Source organism: Lemur catta, chromosome 2, assembly GCF_020740605.2.
Source record: "Lemur catta isolate mLemCat1 chromosome 2, mLemCat1.pri, whole genome shotgun sequence".
Lineage (NCBI taxonomy): Eukaryota > Metazoa > Chordata > Mammalia > Primates > Lemuridae > Lemur > Lemur catta.
In genome coordinates this window covers 37,006,789-37,032,463 of record NC_059129.1, presented here as the reverse complement: position 1 = coordinate 37,032,463, position 25,675 = coordinate 37,006,789, and the positions used below count along the sequence as shown (strand labels likewise).

Sequence of the window (25,675 nt, the reverse complement as noted above, 5' to 3'; positions counted from 1 at the left end):
GAAGCCACTCCAGCTGGGATCAGCTCAGAGCCAGGCCAGACTTCCTATTGTGGGGAAAAGGGAAGGGAATGAACCCCAGTGATCCACATTCCCCCGAGGACACCTGCAATCCAAGCCACAGGGGACCCCTCAGCCCTCACAGGCCCTGAACTGAGCATAGGGAGCTCCTGAGAGGCAATTCACACCGAGTCCCATGTACCCTCTGAGAGGGTGCAGTACAATGCCATGTTAAGAGCCAAATCCTCACTGGGCTACATCCTGCCCTGGGGCTCAACAGCCGCCACATGTCCTCCCTGGCACCCCACTGACATCCCACTATGTTCCCGTAGAGGGTTACAACATCGTGTACCTGCTGAACCCAGCAGTGCAGATGGGCTCCAAACTTTACATCACACACCACCCTAAAACCCTGAGAATTAGGGGGTCTGGCCCAGGAGGGAAGCTGCCCAAGGACAAAGGGTGCATGTGCACCAGAGCTAGGGGGCCACTTGACTGAGGCCACTGACTATGAAAGCGACTCTGCCTCCTCCAGAGGCAGGGCCATGGTGCACTTGTGCACACCTTCAGGGGACCCGAGGACTGGCTAGTTCATATATACCATCAAGGAGCCTGAGAACCAGCCTGCCTAACCTGCTGTGGCCAGCACCTGCATGTGTCATATGAGAGCCTGAACACAAGGGCAACTAAACTGCCTTTGCTGCTCCTCCAGCTGCACCCACAAACACCTTCCAGGGCCCTGAGGATCAGTTCATCCCTCCTAGGCTAGCACACATTCTGGGCTTGAGGGTGGGCCTATGCCATGTGTCACCACTGCTGTGGCACCCACAGCCTCGGGGCCTGAGGATTGGCCACCCTACATGCTGCTTTCAGTGCCCACGGACACTGTCCAGGAGCCCGAGGACAATCCTACTGTCCAGCACACAATTCAGGAGCCTAGGGACAACTCTGTCAAGCTGGACACTGCTGACAGCTGCCCATGACACTGCCATAAGTGTCCACCCAAATGTACCACCCAGGGGCCCAGGGACTGGCCAAGCACTGCTATCGTAAAATTGGTGATACAGTTGCCACCCAGGAGCCCACTACTGCCATCACTGGTTTGCTGTACACCACAAGGAGGCCCAAAGATCAGTGCCCTGCCACCACTAACACATACCTATGCCACTGCGGTGTGTGTCCTAAAAATCAGTTCTTAGTGCTATAGAGAAGAACCAGGTACCAGGTCAGAGGAACATCTACTGTGAACTGAAAGGTGATGGATTATCTCAGTTTGCAACGAGGAAAGCTGAAGCTCAGATCTAACCTTCTCTTTCATAGACAGCAAAAAAGTATAAATGATTCTATAAATTATAATGACTTAATAAAACATAATGCAGTGAATAGCAGACTCAGTCAGTGGAGCCTGTGATCCAGATTTTATGGAAATGGGAGTCAAGAGGGAGTCTCTAGGCCACAGACTAAAGTTTGAATGAAAAGTCAAAAAAAAGAACAGACTCTGCCCTTGTAAGCCTGACTTTCCATCATGTCACAGAGTCAGCAAGGTATAGGCTGGCCACACGCTCCTTTAAAAAGCAAAAAATGAAGTTAAAGACTTTCCACTACATTGACTTCTTACTGTAAGACAACTGGAAATACGCAACATGATTAAGAAAAGAGCTCTTGTAAAATTTGATTTGGTGTTGGCATAAGGATAGACATAGATCACTGATTTGAATTATTAACCCAAAAATAAACCCTCACATTTACAATCAATTGATCATCAAAAAGGGTTACAAACCAATTAAATGGGAAAAGTGAACTCTTCAACAACTGATGCTGGGAAAACTGCATATCCACATGCCTTAGAATAAAGTTGGACTCCCTACAAAGACCAAATCTAAAATTTATCTCCAAATATAACAGCTAAAGGTAAGAGCTAAAACTACAAAACCTTTAGAAGTAAACAGAAGCATAATTCGGTGTGACTACATTTCACAGTGACTTCTTAGCCATAACACCAAAAGAAAAAACAGATTAACTCAACTTCATCAAAATTGAAAACTTCTGTGCTTGAAAACATACCATCATTAAGAAAGTGGAAAGGCAAACCACCGAGAGGGAGGATACAGGATATATAAAGATCTCTTACAATTCATAAATAAAAAAGAAAACCCAGTTTAAAAGTAGGCAAAGGATGTGAATAGACATTTCCCCAGAGAAGATACATGGCTGGCTAATAAGCACATCAAAAAATGCTCAGCATCATTCCTCATCAGGGAAATACTAATCAAAACCACAATGAGGTATTATTTCACATCACTGGGATGGAATCTTTTTTCAATAAAACAGATGGAAAATTAATATTGGCAAGGACGTAGGGAAGTTAGAGCCCTCGTACAATGTTTACGGGAATGTAAAATGGCACAGCCACTTTGGAAAATACATTGGCAGCTCCGCAAAAGGTTACAAATAGAGTTTTCTTATGACCCAGCAATTTGACTCCTAAGTACATACCTAAGTGAAATGGAAAGATATGCATACATAAAAACTGTATATGAAAGTTCACGGCAGCATTATTAATAATAGCTAAAAAGTGGAAATAATGCAAAGGTCCATCAACTGATGAAAAGATCAATAAAATGTTTGGAATATCCATGCAACGAAGCATTACTCAGTAATAAGACAATCAGCACTGTTACGTTTTTGCAGGTGGCTGACTAGAAGCATTTCTAACACCACTTATCCTCATAGAAGAACCAAAATCGTGTGTAGACAATCACACTTTGAATATATTATGCAAGAGGGAACACAGGAGTTCAATGGAAAAGTGAAAGGAAATTAAAAATTCTGGGAAGCACAGGTAACGTAAGCAGCCCATAGGCCCGGGGCCAGCTGAAAACTGGTAGTGAATCCAGGATGCAGGAGAAGGTGACCAAGTTTCTTCCTGTGGTCCACGTTCCCAGTGGGGAATCACATAATCCAGGCCATGGGAGAGCACCTTGAACCTCCCCAAGCCCAAGTGTAATTTAGGGAGCAGCCAGAAGAGTGTGAGAGGAAATAAAAACCATGGAATATTTAGGGCTATGTTTTTCTGCATAGGCTAGACCAGTGCTGAAGTGTAAGGTCAGGGAGAAAGCTTCACGAAGAAGAGGAAAATGGTGTGCCAAGTCTGAATAAATGAAGCCAGATGAACAGAAACTGAAAAGCCAAAAGGACAGCGTGAATATGGTGGAGAGATGTTGCAATCAGCCCAATTAACTGTGAGGATAAACTCCAATGGCAGGCAAGTAACAACATGTGTCCACACAGTAACTTGGAAATTAATATTCATTCATTTTCACATTATTCATAATAGCCAAAGAGTGGAAGCAACCTAAAGGTCCACCAGCTAATGAATGGGTAAGTGGTATAGCCATACAGTAGAATATTAATCAACAATAAAAAGAAATGAAGTGTTGACACATGCTACAGCACAGATGATCCCTGAAACATTATGCGAAGTGAAGGAAGCCCATCCTAAAGTAATATATTGTATGACTATTTTAATGAAATGTTCAGAACAGGCAAATCTATGCAGACAAAAAGTACACAATGCTTTCCCAGGAAGGGGAAGGTGCAGAGATAAGGGGGAGCAGTTCATCTCTAAAACCTGGACTCAACTGTCAAAATAGTCCACATAATGGAATCTTAACTTCAAAATCCTCATTTCAGATAGGAACATTTCCATTTATCTCCTTCTTCATGGTCTTAAAATGTAGCAACATAAAGATATTAAAATGGTATTTTCAGCACTATAAGTCTCCATTATTAATATTAGTTTATATCTACTGAAAAATTGTAAATTAACCCATAAAAATCTCATAGGTGACACAATGTCTTTATTCAAAGTAAAGCATGTCTCAGCTCTAACTTTTATTAGCTGGAAACAAGGTGCATTTCCAGGCTGGTATTGCAAATACATTTATCACCTAGATATTTTTACATTCAACTAGATTCAAGGTTTGGCCATAACCAAATACATTGCTTTAAATTTTCTTTCTAGAAGTTTGAAAAGTATGTATCTTTCTTGGTACTTACTTCTGCTTTCCATTTTGAATGTTGATACAGTCTTTCTTTTACTTGATTGAATTCATCGATTAAGACATTTAATCTTTCTTCTACTGGAAGACTTTGGTTTCCACTCTGAGCTTGAAGATTTTTCACTTTATCATACAATTGGTCTTGCACATTAATGACTGCCTTGTCCTTATTGTTAGCTTTGGTTTCAGCACCTTCCAGTTGCTGGCCAAGCAACATGTTTTCATTTTCCTCTTGTAGTACTCTAACCATGTTTGCCATCTTTTTACTTTTTCCTGTAAGTCTTTCACACAGAACATTTTTAAGTTCTATTTCTCTAGCACTTGAAAGAACCACATCTTGCATTCTCAAGACGCTAGCAGAATCTGTATCTGTATTAGGGAGAAAACAAGATAGACATAAACTATATGAGTACTTTTTGCATATGAAGCACTGTATGCTTAACATTCACCCATTCATACACTGAACAAACATATATTGAGTGCCTACAAAGTGGAAGACATTATGCTCAGCTCTGCAGATAAAACAGACATCTGTTCTTATTTAAATGCTTCCAGTGTGGTGAAGAACAAAGACAAACTAAGTGACAATTATAAACTCAGACAGATACTGTAAGAAAACTGAGTTCTATGATCACATAAGAAAAACTGATCTACACTGGGCCCAGGGAAGCTTTCTCTGAGGAAGAAGTGGCTACACTGAGAAAGGAAGGATGGAAAAGAAGCGATCAAAATGAGAGAAGGAAAACATTCTATGGACTGTGGTGAAGCTCCGCTGCAATCTTGTTCCAGCCAACTTAGAGTAACAAGTGCTGGCTGTCCTTATTACCTGAAAGAACCAAAACCAAACAGGTAAGGTACATTAAACAAGGATTTTCAAGACAGTGGACCTTCAGGCAATGGAGACCAGGATCCTTGAAAGAAAGGAAACAAGTGAAGTAAGCCTTATGAATGCCCCAGCTCTCTGCCTTGACCCACGGTCCAGGCCATGAGTAAGGGAGGAAAAACCTCAGGTACAGTCTCCCATACTCCCTGAGTTGAGTTGATGAAACTGACAGTCTGGTAAAACCAAGGCAGACAGAGATCACGGGACAAAACACTGGAGAGGAGAGAGCAGCACAGGGAAAGAAACTGGGAGATCTGCAGAGATCCCCCATTGGGTATTTAGCAGAGTAATGAACAGTGCATGTGTGCTAGGAAACTACCTAAGACCAAGGGGGGAAAAACAGTTAAAAGAAATAGAGGAAACCATGCCTGGTGTTCACACAGAGCCAGGAAGAGTGGCCATTCCCCTGAGCCAGGCTGCAAAAAAAATCACACTAGCAATAAATAAGCAAATTAAAATTTTAAAAATATTTACAACTTTATCAAACAATGAAATACAGATAAAACTGGTAAAATAAGGAAAACCTGTATACTAAAAACTATAAAATATCACTGACATAATTAAATACAACTTACATAAATGGAAAGATACCAAATATGAACTCAAAATGGAAAATAGATCCAAATATTAATATAAGTCCTAAAAGCATAATACTTCTAGAATGAAGCACAGGAGAAAGTCTTTGTGATCTTTTGCTGGGCAAAAACGTTTTAGACATGACATAAAAAGAAAATCTATAATTGAACAAATAGATAAATTGGACTTCATCAAAACTATAAACTTTTTCTGTTTAAAAGATACTATTAACAGAATGAGAAGTCAAGCCACAAACTGGGACAAAGTTCTTGCAAAAAAAAAAAGACATTGTTAATAAAGTAAAAATATCCAAAAACTAATTTTTTAAGTGGCAATAGAAACGAAAAAAAAGTTCACAAAGAAGTTATACAGATGGCCAATAAGCACATGAGAAGATGCTCAACATTATTAGTTATTAGGATAACGCATATTGAAACCATTATGATATGCACAGTACACATGCATCAGAATGCCTAAAAATTAAAAATTTTGAAAAATGGCAATACATGATGTTTGTGACAATACCGAGCAACTGGAACTGTCAGATACTGCTGATGGGAATGGAAAATTGTGGAAATACTTTGGGAAACAATTGAGTAGTGTCTTAATAAAAGAATATAAAGTGGTATGAGAAGACATTTGCGTGTGATGAATGTTAACTACCTTGACAGTGGTGATGGTTTCACTTGTCTCCATATATGTCAAAAATTGTCAAATTGTATATTTTATACATGTGTTTATCGTATATTAATTATACCTCATGAAAGCTATTGATTATAGCGACAAGCAACTAAGACAGTGGCTGGGACACAGACAGAAAGAAGGGTAGAAAATAACGGAGGATAATGTTGGAGAATTGAGATTTTTAACGTTATAGCAATGAGAAATGATAGCTGTGTTTTAAGCAAGAGAGGACCATGATCAGATATTATTTTTCAAAATATATAATTATGGTTGAAGAGTAGACCACAGTTGGGGCAGCTAGGGTAGAAGGGGAAACAGTTTAAAGTTTATTCCAGTATTCCAGGGGGAAGTTAATGGTAACCTGCCCTTGAGTATAGGTATAGTGGAAAAGAGAGTCAACAAAAAGACCATGAGGGCCATTCATACTGAGAAAAGCACACTAGAATTATAATAACTCTTCGGCTCAGAGTGTACAATATACCTTAGTTCTAACTCTACATTAACATAAAGTATATTTCTGGGATGAACGTGACTAAAATACATCAGTGCTATATGGTGCAGTGCTAAGCAATGGGTATATACGTTACTAAAGGATACGGAAGAAGGCCTTAGATTTATACAATGGTTCTACCTTTACAGTCCATTCCAAGCTGTTCAACAGGCAACATAAAATGCTGATAATAAGAGGAAGGCAAGTCATAATCCTCTGGGGCCATTTCAGATGACCAAGTTATGTCATTATGGTTACCCATAGAATGTATTTGTTCTTTGACCTGCAAAATAAATAACACTACTTCAATATGTCTCCAAAATACTCATAGCATAAACAAAATGTACAAAAGTGCTGGTTTTCCAACTTTTATGTAAGTAAAATCACAGGTTCTTCTAAAACAAACTGATTTTTGTTCAAAGGATACCTTTATCAATGGCTTCTGCGTCTTAATCACTTTTTCAAAGTAAATGTCTTTACAATAAAATATTCTCTATTTTCTTATTTTATGTTGTATAGTCTATATTCTAAGCATAATACTTTTGATAATTTATTTGTAAATACCTTGTTCTTCTCCTTAGATGTTTGCTTTGCAGGCCTGGAAAAATAAAACAATTTCTTTCAGACAAATAATAAATATGTAAAACATAAAGAATAGCTAAAATTTTTTATACATAAAATGTCTAATTTTTATGTAATAAAATTCATATGTAAATTTATTTCTCCTATTGAAAAGATTAAGGGTAATATAAAATATAATAATTTTTACAAGGAAGTTTAAATGATAGAAAGTAATTTTAAAAGATAAAGAAAATATATTAATAATATCATAACAAAGAATTAAATTTAGATCAAGCTTTCTGACATTCAAAGCAAAAGGAAAAACATGTTATCTGCATTATTTAATAGAAAGAAACATACCAGGGTATATTTATTGTTGTTATTCTCCTTTTCACTAAAAACAAGCTTTTACTGGCACCCAAACCTATTTGGGAAATAATACTTATGTCCTTATATGAGGGAAATCCCTTTTTAACCATGTTATTAGCTAGCTTATTCAGGACTTACTATACAGATACTTTGCATTATTTTAAGCACTGTGCATGCTGGAAACTCATTTTTGTCCTCACCATAATCCTGTGAGGTACATAACACTTTAGGTATTTCATAAAGGAAGAAGCTAGGACAGAAAGGCCACAGAACTTGCTCAAGCTCACAAAGCTTGTCCATAGGCCGAGTGTGGTGGCTCCACGCCTGCAATCCTAGCACTCTGGGAGGTGGAGGCAGGTGGATCGCTCGAGGTCAGGAGTTCAAGACCAGCCTGAGCAGGAGTGAGACCCCATCTCTACTAAAAAATAGAAATTATCTGGACAAATAAAAATATATAGAGAGAAAATTAGCCAGGCATGGTGGCACGTGCCTGTAGTCCCAGCTACTTGGGAGACTGAGGCAGGAGGATAGCTTGAGCCCAAGAGTTTGAGGTTTTTGTGAGCTAGGATGACACCATGGCACTCCAGCCCAGGCAACAGAGTGAGACTCTGTCTCCACACACACACAAAAAAATCTTGTCCATAGCAGACCCAGCATTCAAACCCAAGGTTTCTGGCTCCAAAGCATGGGTTTCACCATATGCTGTGAAAGTAACACTTGTAAGCAAAATGTTTGTACCCTCATAATATCCTGAAATTAATTAAATAAATAAATATTTTTTAAAAGGTTAGAGGATAGCAGAGAAAACCATATTATCATTCCATTTCTGGCTAAAATCATATGTAATGATTTCTGAATCTTGTAAATGTTTTCTCAAAAGGTTTTATACCCAGGCAAATTTGGAAACCTACTTTTAATAAACTAAAAATTTATTTTTTCTACATAAAGTCATCAACAGGCATTCATTCATCTATTCAACTGTTCATTCATGCATTCAACAAATACCTATTCAGCACATAATACATATCAATGACACTGTTGGTACAAGGAAACTGTTTTTTATACTTTAGAACTTTATAATCCAGAACTAATAACCTGTAGTAGATAGTAAGAGTTTGTTTTTTTATTGCACTTGAAGAAAAACCTCCCCTTCCCCCCAGAATCTAAATAATTATAAAGTTGACACATATACCTGATAATTTAGAGCACCTTACCAAATCATAGGTATTCGTTATGCTACTGGCAAAGGTACTGTAATATATACAGTTAAAAATGAATGTTTAAACTGTAACAAGTATGGCTTAAGTGTAGGTTTATAACTACACTTTTTAAAATCTATGTATTATAGTTTAACTTTTAGGTCATCATTGGCATCTTTAATTATATTAGACTATTTCATTTCTGAACCAATTCTGAAGAAATAACATCCTACTATAAAATCATACATGAATAGAACTTCTAAGGACAATTCGTTTACTACAAATGCTCAAAACATAATGTATCAAGCTTTGTAGTGCTTAGACATGTAAACAAAATTAAATTTCACATACATGTCCTTCTCTACTGGATCATTCCCAACAGCATACAGATATACTCTCTAAAAGCTTCCAGTTTAAAATAAAGAAAGAAAACTCCCTTGAATCCCACATTCTTCTTCAGTTACCTCCCATTTCTCCATTCATTGCCTTTCCCAGGAACATTTCACTCGAGAGTTGCCTATGCTCTCCACTACAGTCAGGGTTCCATGGCGAACATTTATTGAAACTGCTCCTTGTCCAAGTTCACTTGTCTTCATCTTAATCAATCATTCCACAGCATTGATACAGTTGAGTATTCTCTAGCTTTGGCAGACTACACTATTCTATTTCCAGTGAAAGTAATCACTGCTGACATTCTTTCACAAGGACATAAAGGACTTATAGATTTTATCTTCCTTCATTCTATTTCACTTCAAGCTCTGTCATTCACACCACCAGTTAGTAAACTGGCTTTCTCATACATTGCTCATCACAGATTCGTTTGAGGTCCATTTTTCATTTTCATTTTTCTTTACTTCCCTTATACTGCAATGCAGGACCAATACTTTAAAAAAACACATAAAAGAGATAATGTTTTCTAATAGTTATATTGACAATATAGAGACAATTTTTAGAAAATTAAGAGTCTTCTCCATTTCAATGCATTTATTAATTCAAAAAACAGTTATAAAATACCAACAACATGCAAGGAAATGTATATTCCCTGCTTCAAAAAACAAATGAATTGCAATTATGATACAATGTGATACATAAGAGTGGATCTTTCAGCAAAGTTCTATCTGAGCACAATGAAGGCTTCACGGAACAGATAAAATGTAAAAGGAGCTTACCAGGCAAAAAGTAGGAGAACGCCAACCTGCTTAAGAAAGAATGTGAGCACAGAGATTAGGGACAGTGTGTCTAGGTGTTTCTTAGGAACTTGAAAGGAAAAGTATAAAAGACATAGAAGAAAATGATGAGAGGGGAATGCTACGCTAACCTTGAATGCTACACTGAAAGTCTGGAGCTCACTGCCTACAAGCAATGATTCTTAGGCACAGGGGCCATAATTAGATTTGTGCTATATTTTTGGTTTTCTGTTTAAATATGATAATGTTTCATTTCAAAAGCTATAAAATAGCATGAAGTACATATAACATGAATGTAAGGAATCGGGAAATATCTTGGGGGAAATCTTTACTTTTAGAATACTTATACTTCATTCTATAGTGTTTGAAAATGGTAATATTGTAATGAACTATAATTTTGTTTGAAAATAAAATAATTTATTGATTTTTGTATACTTTTAGCCTAGCTAATTGTAATGTAAATAGTTGGATTCACCAACAGAAAAGTGTATTTACCTTTTTTGTGCAATAAACACATGTGTAAGAAAATCACTATCATATACCTATATACATTTACAAAGAAACTGAAATTTCCCACAAGAGATTATGTTAGGAGTTGAGCATGAGCCTCTAAAAATATCAAAAACAAAGATAAAACAGCTATAAAACAAATCATGTAGATAACTTCTCTGGTTAAGACTAAGCAGGCAAAAACAAAGTGGTAGGGGAAAATATCTTCCTGAGAGCAATTACTAAACAATTGCCCTCGACTCAAACTGCAAAAATAAGTCTACAATTCCAGAATAACAAATAGTTTTCATTTTGAAAATAGTTCATAGAAGGCAACTTTTAAACAGAAAATATCTGGTCCTCGTACTTAGAAAATGAGTGATCTGTAGCCATGGTAACAAGTAGGCACCCCCAAGTAGTTTTAAATCTAGTCAATCCATCAGTGACCACTGGCCTCGTTCACCAATCAGTATCAGCCACTTGCTTCTGAAAGACAGCCCGTCAGACACAAACTCATTCCAATAAACATGCCTGGGAGTGCCCAGCACTCAACCACTGCGTCACTCAAATAACCGTGCCAGTACAGATCATGTCAGCCTATGTATTCCTCTGAAAGGCTGCCAGTCCTCAAATGCCACTTCTCCCAAAACCCCGTATAAGATCAGCAGCTGCACTGTCAGAAGAAACTGTGCCTCACCAGCATAGCTCTCTTACTAGAGAAAGCATTAAATTCCAACTTTATCTTCTTCTTTCAGATATTGAAGGCTCATCATCCTTTGGAAAGAATTTTTTTAAGTACATTAAATTTACCTCTCTTCTATTTCACTTTTCTTAATAAAACACAAATGGAGGCAGGGCACAGTGGCTCACGACTGTAATCCTAGCACTCTGGGAGGCCGAGGCAGGTGGACTGCTCGAGGTCAGGAGCTCGAGACCAGCCTCAGCAAGAGCGAGACCCCATCTCTACTAAAAATAGAAAGAAATTATCTGGCCAACTAAAAATATATATAGAAAAAATTAGCCGGGCATGGTGGCACATGCCTGTAGTCCCAGCTACTCGGGAGGCTGAGGCAGGAGGATTGCTTAAGCCCAGGAGTCTGAGGTTGCTGGGAGCTAAGCTGATGCCACAGCACTCACTCTAGCCTGGGCAACAGAGCGAGACTCTGTCTCAAAAAAACAATAATTAAATAAAAAATAAAACACAAATGCAGTTTGCAATTCCTTTGATCTGTCTTACTATATTTAAAACGATCATAATTACAGTAAAAGAATAAATACTGAGTAAACACATTATTGGCCCTTCTTCCTAAATGGAAACAAATTAATAGACAGAATATAGCTTATTAGAAATATACAAAAGAATCCAAAAAATGCATAATTGCCAAGTAAAATTGTCACAGTGAAGCCATGTCACACTTTTTTATTCACAATTTTTTTAATATTCTACTCGAAAAAATAAGTTCATAATGAAATAAAATAGCATTTATGCAAAATATTTGTATATGTGCTTATGTTCATATTTTTAATGAAGGGATTTTGGCTTTTACAAATCTTACAGCGGAATCTAGTGTTGCTCACAAAAATGAAAATCCTACTCTACTAAATGATCCCTAAAATATTTCTAGCTTTATTTTTTTTAATTCAGGATAGCATGGAGGTACAAACATTTTTGTTACATGTAATGCATTTGTCTCACCCAAGCCAGGGCTACAAGCCTGCCCTTCCCCCATATAGTCCGCTCTGCTTCCATCAGTTGTGGGTTCATCCCCCCAACCCTCCACATGACCAGGACCCAATGAGTATTACTACCATGTGAGCACCTTAGTGTTGAACAGTTAGTACCAATTTGATGGCAAGTACACGTGGTGCATGTCTTTCCATTCTTGTGATTTTAAATGAGAATTAGTCTGATGATTAAAACAATACCCACAGGGTAAACTCCATACACTGTTAATACAATTCTATGGAGTAGCTCCTTACTACGTTACATGCTAGGCTGTTTTCTAGGCACAGGGCATATGGCAGTGAACACACAAATGTCCTATCATGAGAGTGAAGGAAACACACAATGACAACAAACAGAATAGATGGGCAAACTACATCGCATATTAGAGGAGAAAAGGTAAAGCAGGTTAATGAAATGCTTATGTGTGGGAGAAGAGGGATGGTGGAAGTGTTAGCATGTCTAGAAAAGGCCTTGCTGAGAAAATGGTTGTTAAGGAAAGAACTGAAGGAATAGACAAAAAGTGGCCAAGAAGCTATCTGAGAGAAACCATTTAAAATAGAGAGAACCGCCAAGTACAGAGGTGTGCCTGGACAATTTAAGAACAGCAAGAAGTTCAGTGAGGCAGTAGCAGAGCTAAAGGGATAGAAAAATGAAAAATTAAGTCAGAGGTACTAAAGGTCAGATCATGCACAGCATTTTAGGTATTAGGAGGAATGGTGACATATACTCTGGCTGAAAAGGGAGGCAATGGGGACATTCTGAGCAGAGGAATGACATCATCTGACTTGTTTTAATAGGAGCAATGGGTTAAGCATTGATGGAAAGAGGATTAGGAAAAAAAGACCATTTAGCAGTGTGTTACACTCATCTAGACAGCAGATGGTGGTGGCTTAGACAGGCAAGTGGTGAATGGCTTCTGCACATATTTTGAAGGAAGACCTGACAAGGTGTGCTGAGAGATTAGATATTAGATGTCAAAGACGAGAGAGAGGGGGGGGTGTCAAGGATTACCCCAAGGTCTTTGTCAGAGTAACTGGAAGCGTTGCCATTAACTCAAGTAGGAAAGACTCCATGAGGGGGAGGTATGAGGAAGAACATCAGTAGCTCAAATTTGGGAAAAGTTTTCAATTAGCAATAATCGCGCCTCAGATAAACCTCCTTGGCTATGATACTGCCACTGCACAAAGCTCAATTTTCAACCTGGTAATTTTGTGATACCTAACAGCTACCCAAAGAGAGGGGTCAAGTAGGCAGTTTGGGATATAGGTCTGGAATTAAGGAAACCATTAGCACACACAAGGTAATAAAAGTCATGAGAAAGAAGATTGAGGACTGAGCCCTGTGACACTTCAATGTGCAGAAGGTGGGGTGTGAGGGCAAGCACACAAAACAGACTAAGATGGATGAACTAGAGAGGAAGGAGGAAAAACCAGGAGTGATATCCTGAAAGTCAAGGGACAAAATGATTACGGAGGAGAGAGCTTTTCACTGGGGAAAAGATTGCTGATAGGTTCTGTAAAATGAGGTCTAAGAAATTATATCGAGATTTATTAAAGTGAAAATCAGTGGGAACTTTGAGAAAACCAACTTTGCAGTAGTGGTGTGGGTGAAAATTGCTGGAATGAGTTCAAGAATGAATGGAAAAGAAATTCAAGTCCATGAGCAGAGACAGTTTTTTCAAGGCCATCATACCTAAGTGGCCTGATCATGGATGCTCTAATGTTCTTCTTGTTTAGCTATATATTTCAATCACTATACAATAATTATATAGTATATTTTCACACTTTATAGGTTTCAAAATTATATACATATGGCATTTTAAAAATGCCAGACCAAGGTATTAAGTAATGGATTTGCAATAATTATAGAAATACAAGACACCTTGAACATTACTCAATTATATAAGCTGATTATCATTTTGCTCATACTTATAAAAAAAGACCACAGAAAGACCAAAATGTTCAAGAGCAGTATTTTTGCCTTTAGAAAAATGATCCAACTACAAGATATTTTACACTCATCAAATATACAAAGCAATCATCCATGCTAAAATATTGATTCAACGACAGGAATAAAAGGAGAAAATGCAGAAAATAATCTCATTTTTAAACTGAATTTTTGTAAGTTACGTAATGTGAAGTCACTGTTGAAAATATGGTGGGATGCATACTGACACATGTTATCTTTTTTTAAAAAAAGGTTAATGGCATGCAGTTAGGGTATCTTTAAAAACAAAATTCACTGCTTTAGGAGCACCTTGGTTTTGGCACAAGGGTCGGCAAATTAGGGGCCTTGGGGCCAAGTCAAGCCTACTGTCTGTAAGTAAAGTTTAACTGGGACACTACAATGTCAATTCACTTACTGTCTATGACAGTTTGTGGACTACAACAACAGAGACCCTGTGGTTCACAAAGCCTAAATCATTTACTATCTGGCTTTCTACAGAAAGAGTTGGCCAATACCTGGTTAGTAGATTAAAGATCCTTTGATGTATTTTAGTAAGTTTTACCCAAAATATGGAAATGTTTATACAGAATATAGATATGCAATCCTTTGGCAATATCTGGATTAATGTGATGGTCCAATAGGTCAGCATTCACACATTGAGAACAAAAAGCCAACAACTGAATAACTAGCAGTTTTCTTGCGAACAAGGTAGAGCTGCAGTGTAGCACGTGGCTTCCTTTTGAACCTCAGCAGATATTACAAGAATTCTAACACAATTTGCTTAAGATATGTCATGAAACTAAACGTTTTAAATATCTGTCAACTGTGAAATAATCAGTACACTATAGATCCAACCTCATTGTTTCAATGGTTGCATATGACATTATGATATGGATATGACAATGTAACTATTTCCTTATTGAACGGTATTTAGACTTTCTCTAAGTTTTTGATATGATGATGTTACAGTAACTATCTTTAACATACATATACATGTATATACTTAACGCACTTGTATAAATATTCTTAACACACACATATCATGTATCCTTAACATATGCTATCTGCCAGGCATGGTGGCTCATGCCTGTAATCCTAGCACTCTGGGAGGCCGAGGCAGGAGGATTGGTTGAGCTCAGGAGATAGATACCAGCCTGAGCAAGAGCGAGACTGCCTCTCTACTAAAAATAGAAAGAAAATTATATGGACAGCTAAAAATATATATATAAAAGTTAGCCAGGCATGGTGGTGCACGCCTGTAGTCCCAGCTACTCGGGAGGCTGAGGCAGGAGGATTGCTTGAGCCCAGGAGTTTGAGGTTGCTGTGAGCTAGGCTAACGCCACAGCACTCTAGCCCAGGCAACACACTGACACTCTGTCTCAAAAAAAAAAAAAAAAGAAAATGCTATCTATGTATATATTGGTTTCGTGTATGTTATGTATAACATAGAATAAACATACTTAACTTGTGTTTATGTGTGTTTACACAAGTCATGTTTTCCTGTAGGATCTAGTCCCAGATCTGAAGCTTCTGTTAGGTTAAAGGAGTGACATATCTGAAATGTTGATACTTGCTACCAAATTGCACTTCAGAAAGAAGTTACCAATTTCATTTACCAACAGTGTATGAGAATGCATTCTCCTCATATTTGCCAACACTGCTTATCTTTTTCTAACAAAATGCCAGTATGATTGAAAAATATGTTATCTCATTGTTAACGTGCATTTCTCTGATCACCAAGTAAGGCTGAACATACCCAAGAAATGCATAGAATTTGTTAATGATGAATATTGGTCTAATTAGAATTAACTGTATTGTACAATACAATTATCTACTGTTAAATATTGCTACAGGCTTACCTATCACACACTTCTTTCTCCATCCTAGGAAACTGCCCACTTTCAGTTTTCCTACTCTTTCTTTCTGGAAGTAATGCATCATCGTCACTGTCATCAGCAGCACCATCATATAGGTTTTCTGATACTGCCATTTTATTGCTTTTGTGCTTCTCTCTTTCATTGACCTTTAATGAAAGTTTGATAGTAAGAATAATTATTACTTTATCAACAAAAATAATTTTTTCTCTTTTCATTGATTTTATCCCTTGACTCACCTTAACTGTCATATTTTTAATCATTAAATATTTTGTGGTTACTTTAATTGTATTATTACACATAGTTATAATTATAGTATTATTGAAATTTTTATAAAGTGTAGTTCATTTGTGTTTGACTGAAAAAAAACAGAATTTTCTAAAATTTCTACAAGGGCCCTTTTTTTTAATTTTTCTGTTATTCACCTCCACTCTTCTCTGGCTAATAGGAATTTCCACCCCCAGAAACAGAAAGAAAAAGACAAAGACATAAAACATGTCCTACCACCTGCATTTTACATTCAATAGCCAGATTTAGAGGATACAACACTGTAAGGCTTCAGGAACAGAAAGGAAGCTTTCCCTTTTCTGTAGTAAGTTAATCTTTTGCTCACTGCCTTTTATCATTCTTTTTTCATTTGGATACAGAGATATCAAAAAATGAAGGTACTCACTAATATATATGAACCAAGTTTGCCACAACACAAGTAGCAGAGTGCAACTGCTGAGTTGCTAGCGTGGAGTTCTGAAAAATGAGATGCTTCCCAAATTTCACATTCAGTAACCATAAAATTTTATAGCTGGAGGATGTACAGTATAAGTAACTCAATGTACAGAACTCACACTTTCCACTTTGGGGTGAAATACTAAATTTTTGGCTGAGGATTTTTCTACTTCTATGATAGAATTCATACATGTTAAATCTTATACCTTATTAGCAATATAATGTAAAGGTTTGATTCAACAAACATTTGAGACTGCTGATTTTAAAAACTATGTGGAAGTATGTGTATTTCTGGTCAACAATATTTAAAGTGGTCACGATGGAATTATAAGTTCCAACAGTTTGAGTCAAACAGATAAACCTTGCATACATAAAAGCACTTTAAACAGATGCGTTTGGCTGGGCGTATTCGTTGCAATTCTCAAGGTTAGACACATATTAATGTCTTTTCAGTCACTGCTTCCTTCCCATTCCATTTTCATTTTATTGTTCAAATAAATGCAACTCCTCTTTAAGATACCAAAGGGTGAAAAAACCCTAGACTTTATTACATACTTTTATTAACTTATTTTACATTTATTCTTGTTCAGAAGATTATGTGGTATATGGATAAATGAGCTTCCCGGTCCATATGCCATTTGGAAGAGGGATGATACAGAAACCTAGGTTGATTAAGGAATAGTGATTATGAGAACATTACTCTGAACTCCTATCATTTAGATAACAGACATAATCTATTTCTACATACAATTGTATCTTTAGATAACTCCATTTTACATATGAGCTTTTTATAATTAGAAAATTAGAATGGATCAGGTAATTGATGAAGAGAAAATAGAAAGAGTAGCACTTCAGTCCTTTTTCTAAAGATTGCTAACTGGGGAGTGTGACACTAAATTACTAGGAGCCAAAATCAACACACCCATTAGAAAGAAAAGCAATTTCTTACATTTTAATTCAAATCGTATGCCATAATATGACAATGTCATGAATCCAGATGGACGATCTGTTGAAGACTAGTTCTAATATAGTCTTCCTTAGAGGAGAAGTTTCAGAGATGGGGCTGAGATCAGATGGGGGGGGCTTGCAGAGTGGGTGCAGGTGTTAAAGTAAATAACCCTTAGGCAGGAGCTAACTAGAGGGGCTGTTCACCACAGGCAAGAACCAGCTTCAGCTAGCTTGTCATTATTCTCTCTGTCATTTTACATGAACTTTGGCCAATGTAATGTCATTTACATTGTGGTTTTAAAATTGCTCCACCCCTAAAATCACCAGGACAGCTTAAAGACAACCATATAAAGTATTAAAATGTGAGTGAACCCAATTTTAGGAATTACTACCAAAATTCTTAGTACAAGTCAGTCTGTTAGTTACGAATATTCCTCCCCTCAATTAGTAAGACTTGAAAACACCAAAATTCACTTCCTCCTGAAGCGGATGCTCTTTTCAAGCCTCCCCACTCTTACTCTTGAGAGAGTGCACCGTTGCTTCATTCAACAAAAAGCTTCTTGCTTGTATTATGTGATCCATCTGGAAATTCTTTTCCTGAGGCCACTAACAGTCTAACATCCGCTAATGACAGTGACTTTTAAAATGTAATAATATTTCATGATTTCCCACATTAAAACAAATTAGAAAGTTCTTTGTGCCCTAACACCAGAGGTCCCCTTCTTAGAGGTATGATTCTCTTAACAGACAGTAGAGATGACTTTATGACCCCATTCTCCCCCTGGACATAGACTATGAAGTCAATCAGAGACCATAAGACAGAATAAATCTTTAACCACGGCATTAATGATTGACAATATAAAACTGAAAATTTTGAGCCACTAGCAATGGTTACTCCTTTGACATGAATCCAACTCATTGGCCATCACTGTTAAATTGCTCATAATTTCTATTGCTTATAATTCAATATTTGATGTCACCCTCTTTATCATGTAAGGAGGTTATAAAAATGGAAGAGCAAACAAAATTCTCAAATACATTTGCCTCAATTCCAAGGTAAATATTAGCTATAAGTTACTAGATATTCTAAGAATATTTTAAGTTTTATAACTATTTTAAATGCTTTAAAATTATAAAATAGTAAATCATGAACTATTTATTCTAAAAGCTTAGTCCAGTTGCATTATTAAAAAAATGATGTTGGGGCATGGGCAATATACATAACCTAAACTTTTGTACCCCCATAATAAGCTGAAATTTTAAAAATGATGTTAAGTCAGAAACTTAGATTTCAGTCTTTACATACCTGTGGCTGATTATTTTTACTTTCTTCGTGCCTTTCTTGCTCATCCTCCGATGTCACTTCTAGGTCTTCTTCTGCTAACAAATCCACACATTGAGTTAAAATGGACTACTTAGAAGAGTGAGGTAAGAGGCAGTCTTTATAGAAATAGATAGAAAATAACATTTTTATTGTATAAATTGAGAGTTTAAAGGAAGTTAAATCTGTGATAGAATATTTCTTGAAGAAATACTTCTAATTAAAAACAAAAAACCTTCAACAAACCACTTCGGGAGACACCAGATGTCACCTGGTCCCCGGCATACAACATCTCAAAGATTCATTCACAAATTCTATTAACTATTAGCTATTTTTATCAACTCAATAGAAAAGTGGGCATAGATCTGTGTGAACATGCTGATCAATGAGAGGAAAAGGGATCATTAATCAGTGGAGAAAATCATGACCCTGAGAGGATAGCCATCAAAGCTGACGGTAGAATGCTACAGCATATCTTAACACAAGCCATCAGAATTAGCTGTACCATTATACTATAATTATTTATCATGTCCTTCAATTTATCCTATGATTTAGGAAGTACACAGTTGCAATGCAGTTGAGTTGAGAGTATAATTCATCTCTCATCAGAAAAAGTATTCTGATCAGCTTGGATTCATTGGTAGAATGCTAGTTAATGAAAATATTAATTTTTTATATTAGTTATATGGGCTACTTGTATGCCTACATTTCTTGTATCCTCTGGATTAGTCATCTTAAACTTTCTTGATATACTTATGCAAGAAGCCACAACAACACATCTAAGAAAAAATGCATAATAAGTTTTCAATATTGAAATAACAATTTTAGAATTTAAGGAATGAACTTTATAATTTGCTTTCTTTCTAAAATTAGTTTGGTTACCATGTAGTCTTTAAAAGACTTTTATGGGGGGGGAGGGGATGGAGGTATGACTACATGGTGAATGCCAGGCGCACTGTCTGGAGAATGGACACGCCTGAGGCTCTGACTCAGGGGGATGGGCGGGACATGGACAATGTATATAACCTGAGCTTTTGTACCCCCATGAAGAGCTGAAATTTAAAAAAAAAAAGATTTATAAAAAAAATTGTAAAAAAAATAAAAGACTTTTATGAAATAATTATCTTACCAAAAATTCAGCTATGTTAAAAAAGCAGCTGATGCTTCTGTATTCAAATTAATCTCATTTGATTAACTAATATTAATACAACATGTATATTTGATGGCTGACAGCTATGGGGAGGAAAATTAAGTTACTATTGTTCACTCCCTCCTGCTTCCAGTAACCTTTAGAGCAGCAATAATCTAAGCTTCTGTTTGAGTGTGAACATACTGAAGTCATCTGAAATCCTCCCAAGTTTCCTCATCAACTCCAAAATCACCTTCCTAACTTCTTTCTTTCTTCTCTCCTTCCCCCTCACAATCCTTCTTCCTTCACAACAGTCATCTCGAGATCTGTGGTCCTTATTCTACCCCTTCTACATTTTTTGATGTATTTTTCCCACCACATCTTTCCTCTTTATCTAGCAGTAGTATCTTACATCTCTAATTTCTCCTTCCTCATCACTTGGCTCCTTCCCCTCTGGCTACAAACATGCTCAGACATAAATAAATAAATAAATAAATAAATAAATAAATAAATAAATAAATAAATAATGTTTTCCTCGATCCTGTAATATCTAAACTGTTATCCAATGGCTCCTCTTCCAGATTTCTCTAAAAGGAAGTCTATACCCAAGGACCACCAGCACCAGCATCAGGTCAGAACTTATTAGAAATATGGAATCCCAGACCTGCTGACTCAGAGTGTGCATTTTTAACAAGGTCCCCAGCTGACTGATGAAAGTTGGAGACGCTCTGGTCTACACTGAGTGTGCTTCCACCTTCCTCTACCTGAACTGACCCTTTTGGAATCTAGCCTCCAGTTCCTCCCTATCATGTCACCCAAACTGAAACTGCATTACAAGTCATAATGTTTCAAATGTGCTGTTTATCAGCCTCTACCTTCCCTGATCTCTCCATAACTGACCCTACTCTCTTCTTCTTTCCAATGCTTTTATTTTGAGCTGTATAATTCTATCCTATGAAGTAACACCGTTTCATACCACACTGAATTATACACATGCATCACTGACTATATATGCTTCCATTCCTCTGTAGGACAGAAAATGTAGTTCTACAGGTTCACGTGCCTCAATCCTTCATACCTTCCCAACAGTGAGGGAGATAAGAAGAGTGAGAAATGTTTGCTATATTTCTCTGACACACTCTGGTATTGGAAGCTCACTTTCTATTGGTCCCACCTTTCTAACACTCTGCTCTTCCTTTTTCTGAAGAATTATTTTAGTTGAACACCCTTGATTACATATGCCTGCTTCTTGATGCTGGATGATATTTTTTGGATTGTAGAATATTATCAGTGCACATGTTTTTAAATAAACAGTCTTTTAAATGACTTTCTTTTAATAAAATATGCTTCTTACCTTCTACTTGTCCATTGGCTGTATTTTTTTGTTTGTTAACTTCAGACCCACATAAATCACCACCATGATTCTGTGGAAAATTCAGGGAGATACTCTGTAAAAAGTAATATCAATAATGAGTTTTAATTAAAAAAATAACAATGAGTTCCATCAAGATTTCATAATCACATTCTTAAAAATATCTGAGTTTCCTATTTTAAAAGCAATTAGATTTAAAAATAAGAGAAGCATGTATTGAAAATCAAAAAACATTTCAATAGGGAACCTCACATATGTTATCTAGATCAAGCTTACCTTTTATCTATTTACAGCTATTGACTCTGAAAACCAAGAATGGATGAGAAAGGGAGTATATTCACAGACAAAATATTAATGGGTATGCACATTTCAACAAGGAAGTAACTTCAAAATACCTAACTGTGTTTTGCAATCCCCACCAAAAATAAGAGAGTATTTAAAAATATATTTAATACACTTACTGTAATAATTAGGTAATTAAATATTTAACATAATTTTAGCTATAGAAATTTTTAGTGTTAAAATAAGATACTTAGCATGCTAAGAAACATCAGCATATGTCAAGTTCAGGATGAATAGCTCATTTAACAAGCTGTGCTATTTTGGAAACAAGGGCTTGCAGATACCTAATATATTTTAATAAAATTTTTACTAATAGTATGAATGTTTGAATAAACTGATGAAGTAGTAAGAAAAACATTTCTTTATGTCATATTTCAATAAAACCAAGCAAATGTTAGAGATGTAAAAAGTAAAGTAAGGAAACATTAGAGATACCCAAACTAAATCTTTCACAATGAAAAATAAACTTCAAAAAAGAATAGTAAGGCTGGGCGTGGTGGCTCACGCCTGTAATCCTAGCACTCTGGGAGGCCAAGGCGGGTGGATCGCAGGAGGTCAGGAGCTCGAGACCAGCCTCAGCAAGAGTGAGACCCCGTCTCTACTAAAAATAGAAAGAAATTATCAGGCCAACTAAAAATATATACAGAAAAAATTAGCCGGGCATGGTGGCGTATGCCTGTAGTCCCAGCTACTCGGGAGGCTGAGGCAGTAGGATCCCTTAAGCCCAGGAGTTGAGGTTGCTGTGAGCTAGGTTGACGCCACGGCACTCACTCTAGCCTGGGCAACAGAGTGAGACTCTGTCTCAAAAAAAAAAAAAAAAAAAAAAAGAATAGCAAGCCTTAATAAATAGGGAAGAATAAGAATATTTATTCATGAAGCATCTGAAATGTGCCGGACACTGATTTCCACATTTTTTCCTATACTTAATAACAAGAAAAATGAGTAGGATGGTAGTTATCCCACTTCCTGGTCATTCCGAGAAGTTAAGGGTAAAATGAAGAGATGTGATCCACTGAGCTCTCCATCCAGAATGTTCTCCTAGACTTTTGCATGGCTGGCTCCTTCTCTAGTCATGTGAAAGTGGGCAGCTAAAATGTCACCACCCTCAGAAAGATCTTCTCTGACTACAGAATTCTACTCCCACTTCCATCTCCATCCTAACTACAAATTACCTCAATATTTTCTAAACAAACCGTTTGTTTCATTTATATGCAGAACTTATAGTGATCTATAAGTCTTTGTTGTTTACTTATTTTTCTGTTCCTACTCCTATAGCATAGTCCCTCATCTTGTATTTTCAATGTCTTACTGCTCAGTATGTAGTTGGCACTCAATAACAGACATTTAATCAATGGTGAAACATTTAAAATCCCCTCAGGAAGGTCTCAAGCATCAAATCACTATATTCCTATAGGACATCTTTAGTAATACTCTGCTCAAACTTAACATAACCCAAATTAGGAATCCATATGCCTGTTATAACTTCCATTCTTTTCTTAGCACTACTGCCTTTTGTTTTGCAAAAAGTACTTGCAAGCTTTATTAAGTCACTGAATATCAGTGTAATCATTTGGTCCTCCATTGGTATAAACACTCTCCAGTTTACAAAATGTTTTCACATTTTTTACCATATTGGTTCATTACACATTCTTAAGGAATAGATGTCAGTACCATGTTTTCAAAGAAGGTCCCTGATATCTGAATAGAATAAATCATTACTTTCAAGATTCCATGGCTAGTAAGTGACAGTACCAGGACACTAACATGTCTTCCACTCAGTGCTGGTGCCACCGTGCAGCAGCTCTTCTATCATCAGACCCTTCCCATCTCTTTCCACAGTTGTCACCTTAATGTACGGTGTCATTATTTTATACTTACACTAATACAAACATGGGTGCCACAAAAATATCCAATGTGTTCTATTTTTAAAAAGGAATTCTACTTACTAAAACAGCACTAAACCAAACTGTTACTACAGTCCTACATATTTACTGTTCCCATACCTTTCTCCTTCTCCTGAAATGTTGCTTGCAGATCTATACCTGACAACCCAATTACACTAACACCTTCAAGTTATGGATATTATCTTTTTATGTTCCAAGTTGGAAAATGCAATAGTCCAGATGGTTTCTCTCTGAATATCATTAGGACTTTCACACATCTAATGATTCATTTGACCACAGGTTGACCTGGAATAATTCTTTAGATTGTAGATAAACAACATCGGAACCCAAACTGATTCCTGTTCTAAGCCTTATTTTTTTGCACTATACTATAGTAGTTTCTTAAATGAATCCCACAAATGAGCAGAGTTGTACTATGTAATAATAATCACCTTTTTAATTATGAGCTGAAAATATAAGAAAATAATTTCTTATGGGCATATGCAGAGGTGAGAATGTAAAGTCAAAACATCTCCTTTTAGGTTTTAATATCATTTGATACTTATATTTTAAAATAATAACAATAGGCGGTACCTCCAAATCCCGAGGTGATCCTGCATCTTCATTTTGTCCAGGTCCCAATGCAGACATCTTGTCTAAAACGTTATTCACAGATACATTCATGAGAACATTTTTAATGTAAATTTTAAATTCATATACAAGTCTATCACCATTCATTTTTATTTCAATAAAATAAAATTAATAGCAAAAATAATTTCAAGGTTGAACCAGTTTTAGGAAGAAAAATTAGATGGTATAAAGAAAGACAGCACAAGAAAAATATTTAAAAGAAATGAATAATATACTTGGGTCTACATACTTTCAGTGTTTTTTTCATGATGGCATTTAAAGATCAAACATTGTCAAGGGTATTCACTAACTCACCACTTCTGTTATTTGTGTGCACACATATGAAATTGACAATATTTTTTTGCTCTCTTGGAGCATTTTCAATAATACCAATACCATTTTCCTTTTGTCCGGATACTGGCTTCGTTGTTTCATCCTATTAAAAAAAAAAATCCCAACTTCAGAAAACATTGCACTTATTATTCACTCACTCACTCACTCAGTCAGTAAGACAATAAACATTTACTGCGTCTGTCAAATCATAGGCACTATCCTGGGAGACACTGATAAGATTCAAGAGGAGGTTGAGATGCATGAAATGTATGAGATATATGAAATCAGATAAATGAAAGAAAGACAGAAAAGAATAATTCACTGCTGACAGTAAGAGTACAAAGGAGAGAGCAGTGAGTTCTACCTGGGAAGCACAGGAAATGCTCCAAGGTATATGGCCATATTATGAAAGACAGACAAAGTGTTGGAAAAGGACCTAAAGGGTTTTTAGACAGGGCAGTGTGAGAAAAAGGATGACTATTTGTAAAATGTACTTAGATATACGAAACTGGGTAGAAGTTAGTAATGAAAACCTACACAGAACTCTGAAATTTTGAAAATGAATACAAGAGGAGGAAAAAATATGATTCAATTTTTCAGTTATACCTTTTAATATTTGAATGATATGAGATACAATAGTATTAATATGTGAAAGTATTTATTTCTTGAATATTATGGTAATATGCACTGTTGAATAAAAAAATTTAATTCTAAAATGCCAATTTAAGATGCTGCAAGATTATTTTTAAAACTAATCTTAAAATTTTAAACTGTAGAGGAGAAATGCTTATGTGATGCAGAATTATGAGGTATTTCTAAGTACTACCATCATGTAAGAAAGAAACATAAAATCCTCCACTAAATTTCACGTGGTTTTCTTACTCCCACGTAAGCAACATACTCATAGCTGTAATTTTGTATTTACATTATATAAGAAGGTAGTTAAAAATT

At 36.3% G+C, this 25,675-nt stretch overlaps 1 protein-coding gene and 1 pseudogene across 1 annotated transcript; both read right to left on the bottom strand.

Moving 5' to 3' along the window:
• Positions 1-1,520: 1,520 nt before the first annotated feature.
• On the bottom strand, positions 1,521-24,494 carry LOC123632041 (POTE ankyrin domain family member A-like). Its single transcript, XM_045542175.1, has 8 exons — positions 24,356-24,494; positions 21,519-21,612; positions 19,021-19,094; positions 16,029-16,192; positions 7,256-7,289; positions 6,833-6,974; positions 4,057-4,427; positions 1,521-1,562 (listed from the first exon to the last, which is right to left on the bottom strand). The coding sequence occupies exons 1-8, from the start codon at positions 24,443-24,445 to the stop codon at positions 1,521-1,523; spliced, it is 1,011 nt and encodes a 336-aa protein (XP_045398131.1). The 5' UTR covers positions 24,446-24,494.
• LOC123633617 lies at positions 13,328-13,411 on the bottom strand (annotated as a pseudogene).
• Positions 24,495-25,675: the final 1,181 nt, after the last annotated feature.

What these genes read in the sequence shown, in the direction of transcription:
- LOC123632041 (XM_045542175.1), bottom strand. Translation starts at nt 24,445, where the DNA reads ATGAATGTATCTGTGAATAACGTTTTAGACAAGATGTCTGCATTGGGA. An exon ending in GCTTGGAATGGACTGTAAAG is followed by an intron (nt 4,428 to 6,832) that starts GTAGAACCATTG and finishes TCCCTAATACAG; the next exon opens with ATACAGATTCTGCTAGCGTC. An exon ending in ATTCAAAATGGAAAGCAGAA is followed by an intron (nt 1,563 to 4,056) that starts GTAAGTACCAAG and finishes TGCTTTTTAAAG; the next exon opens with GAGCGTGTGGCCAGCCTATA.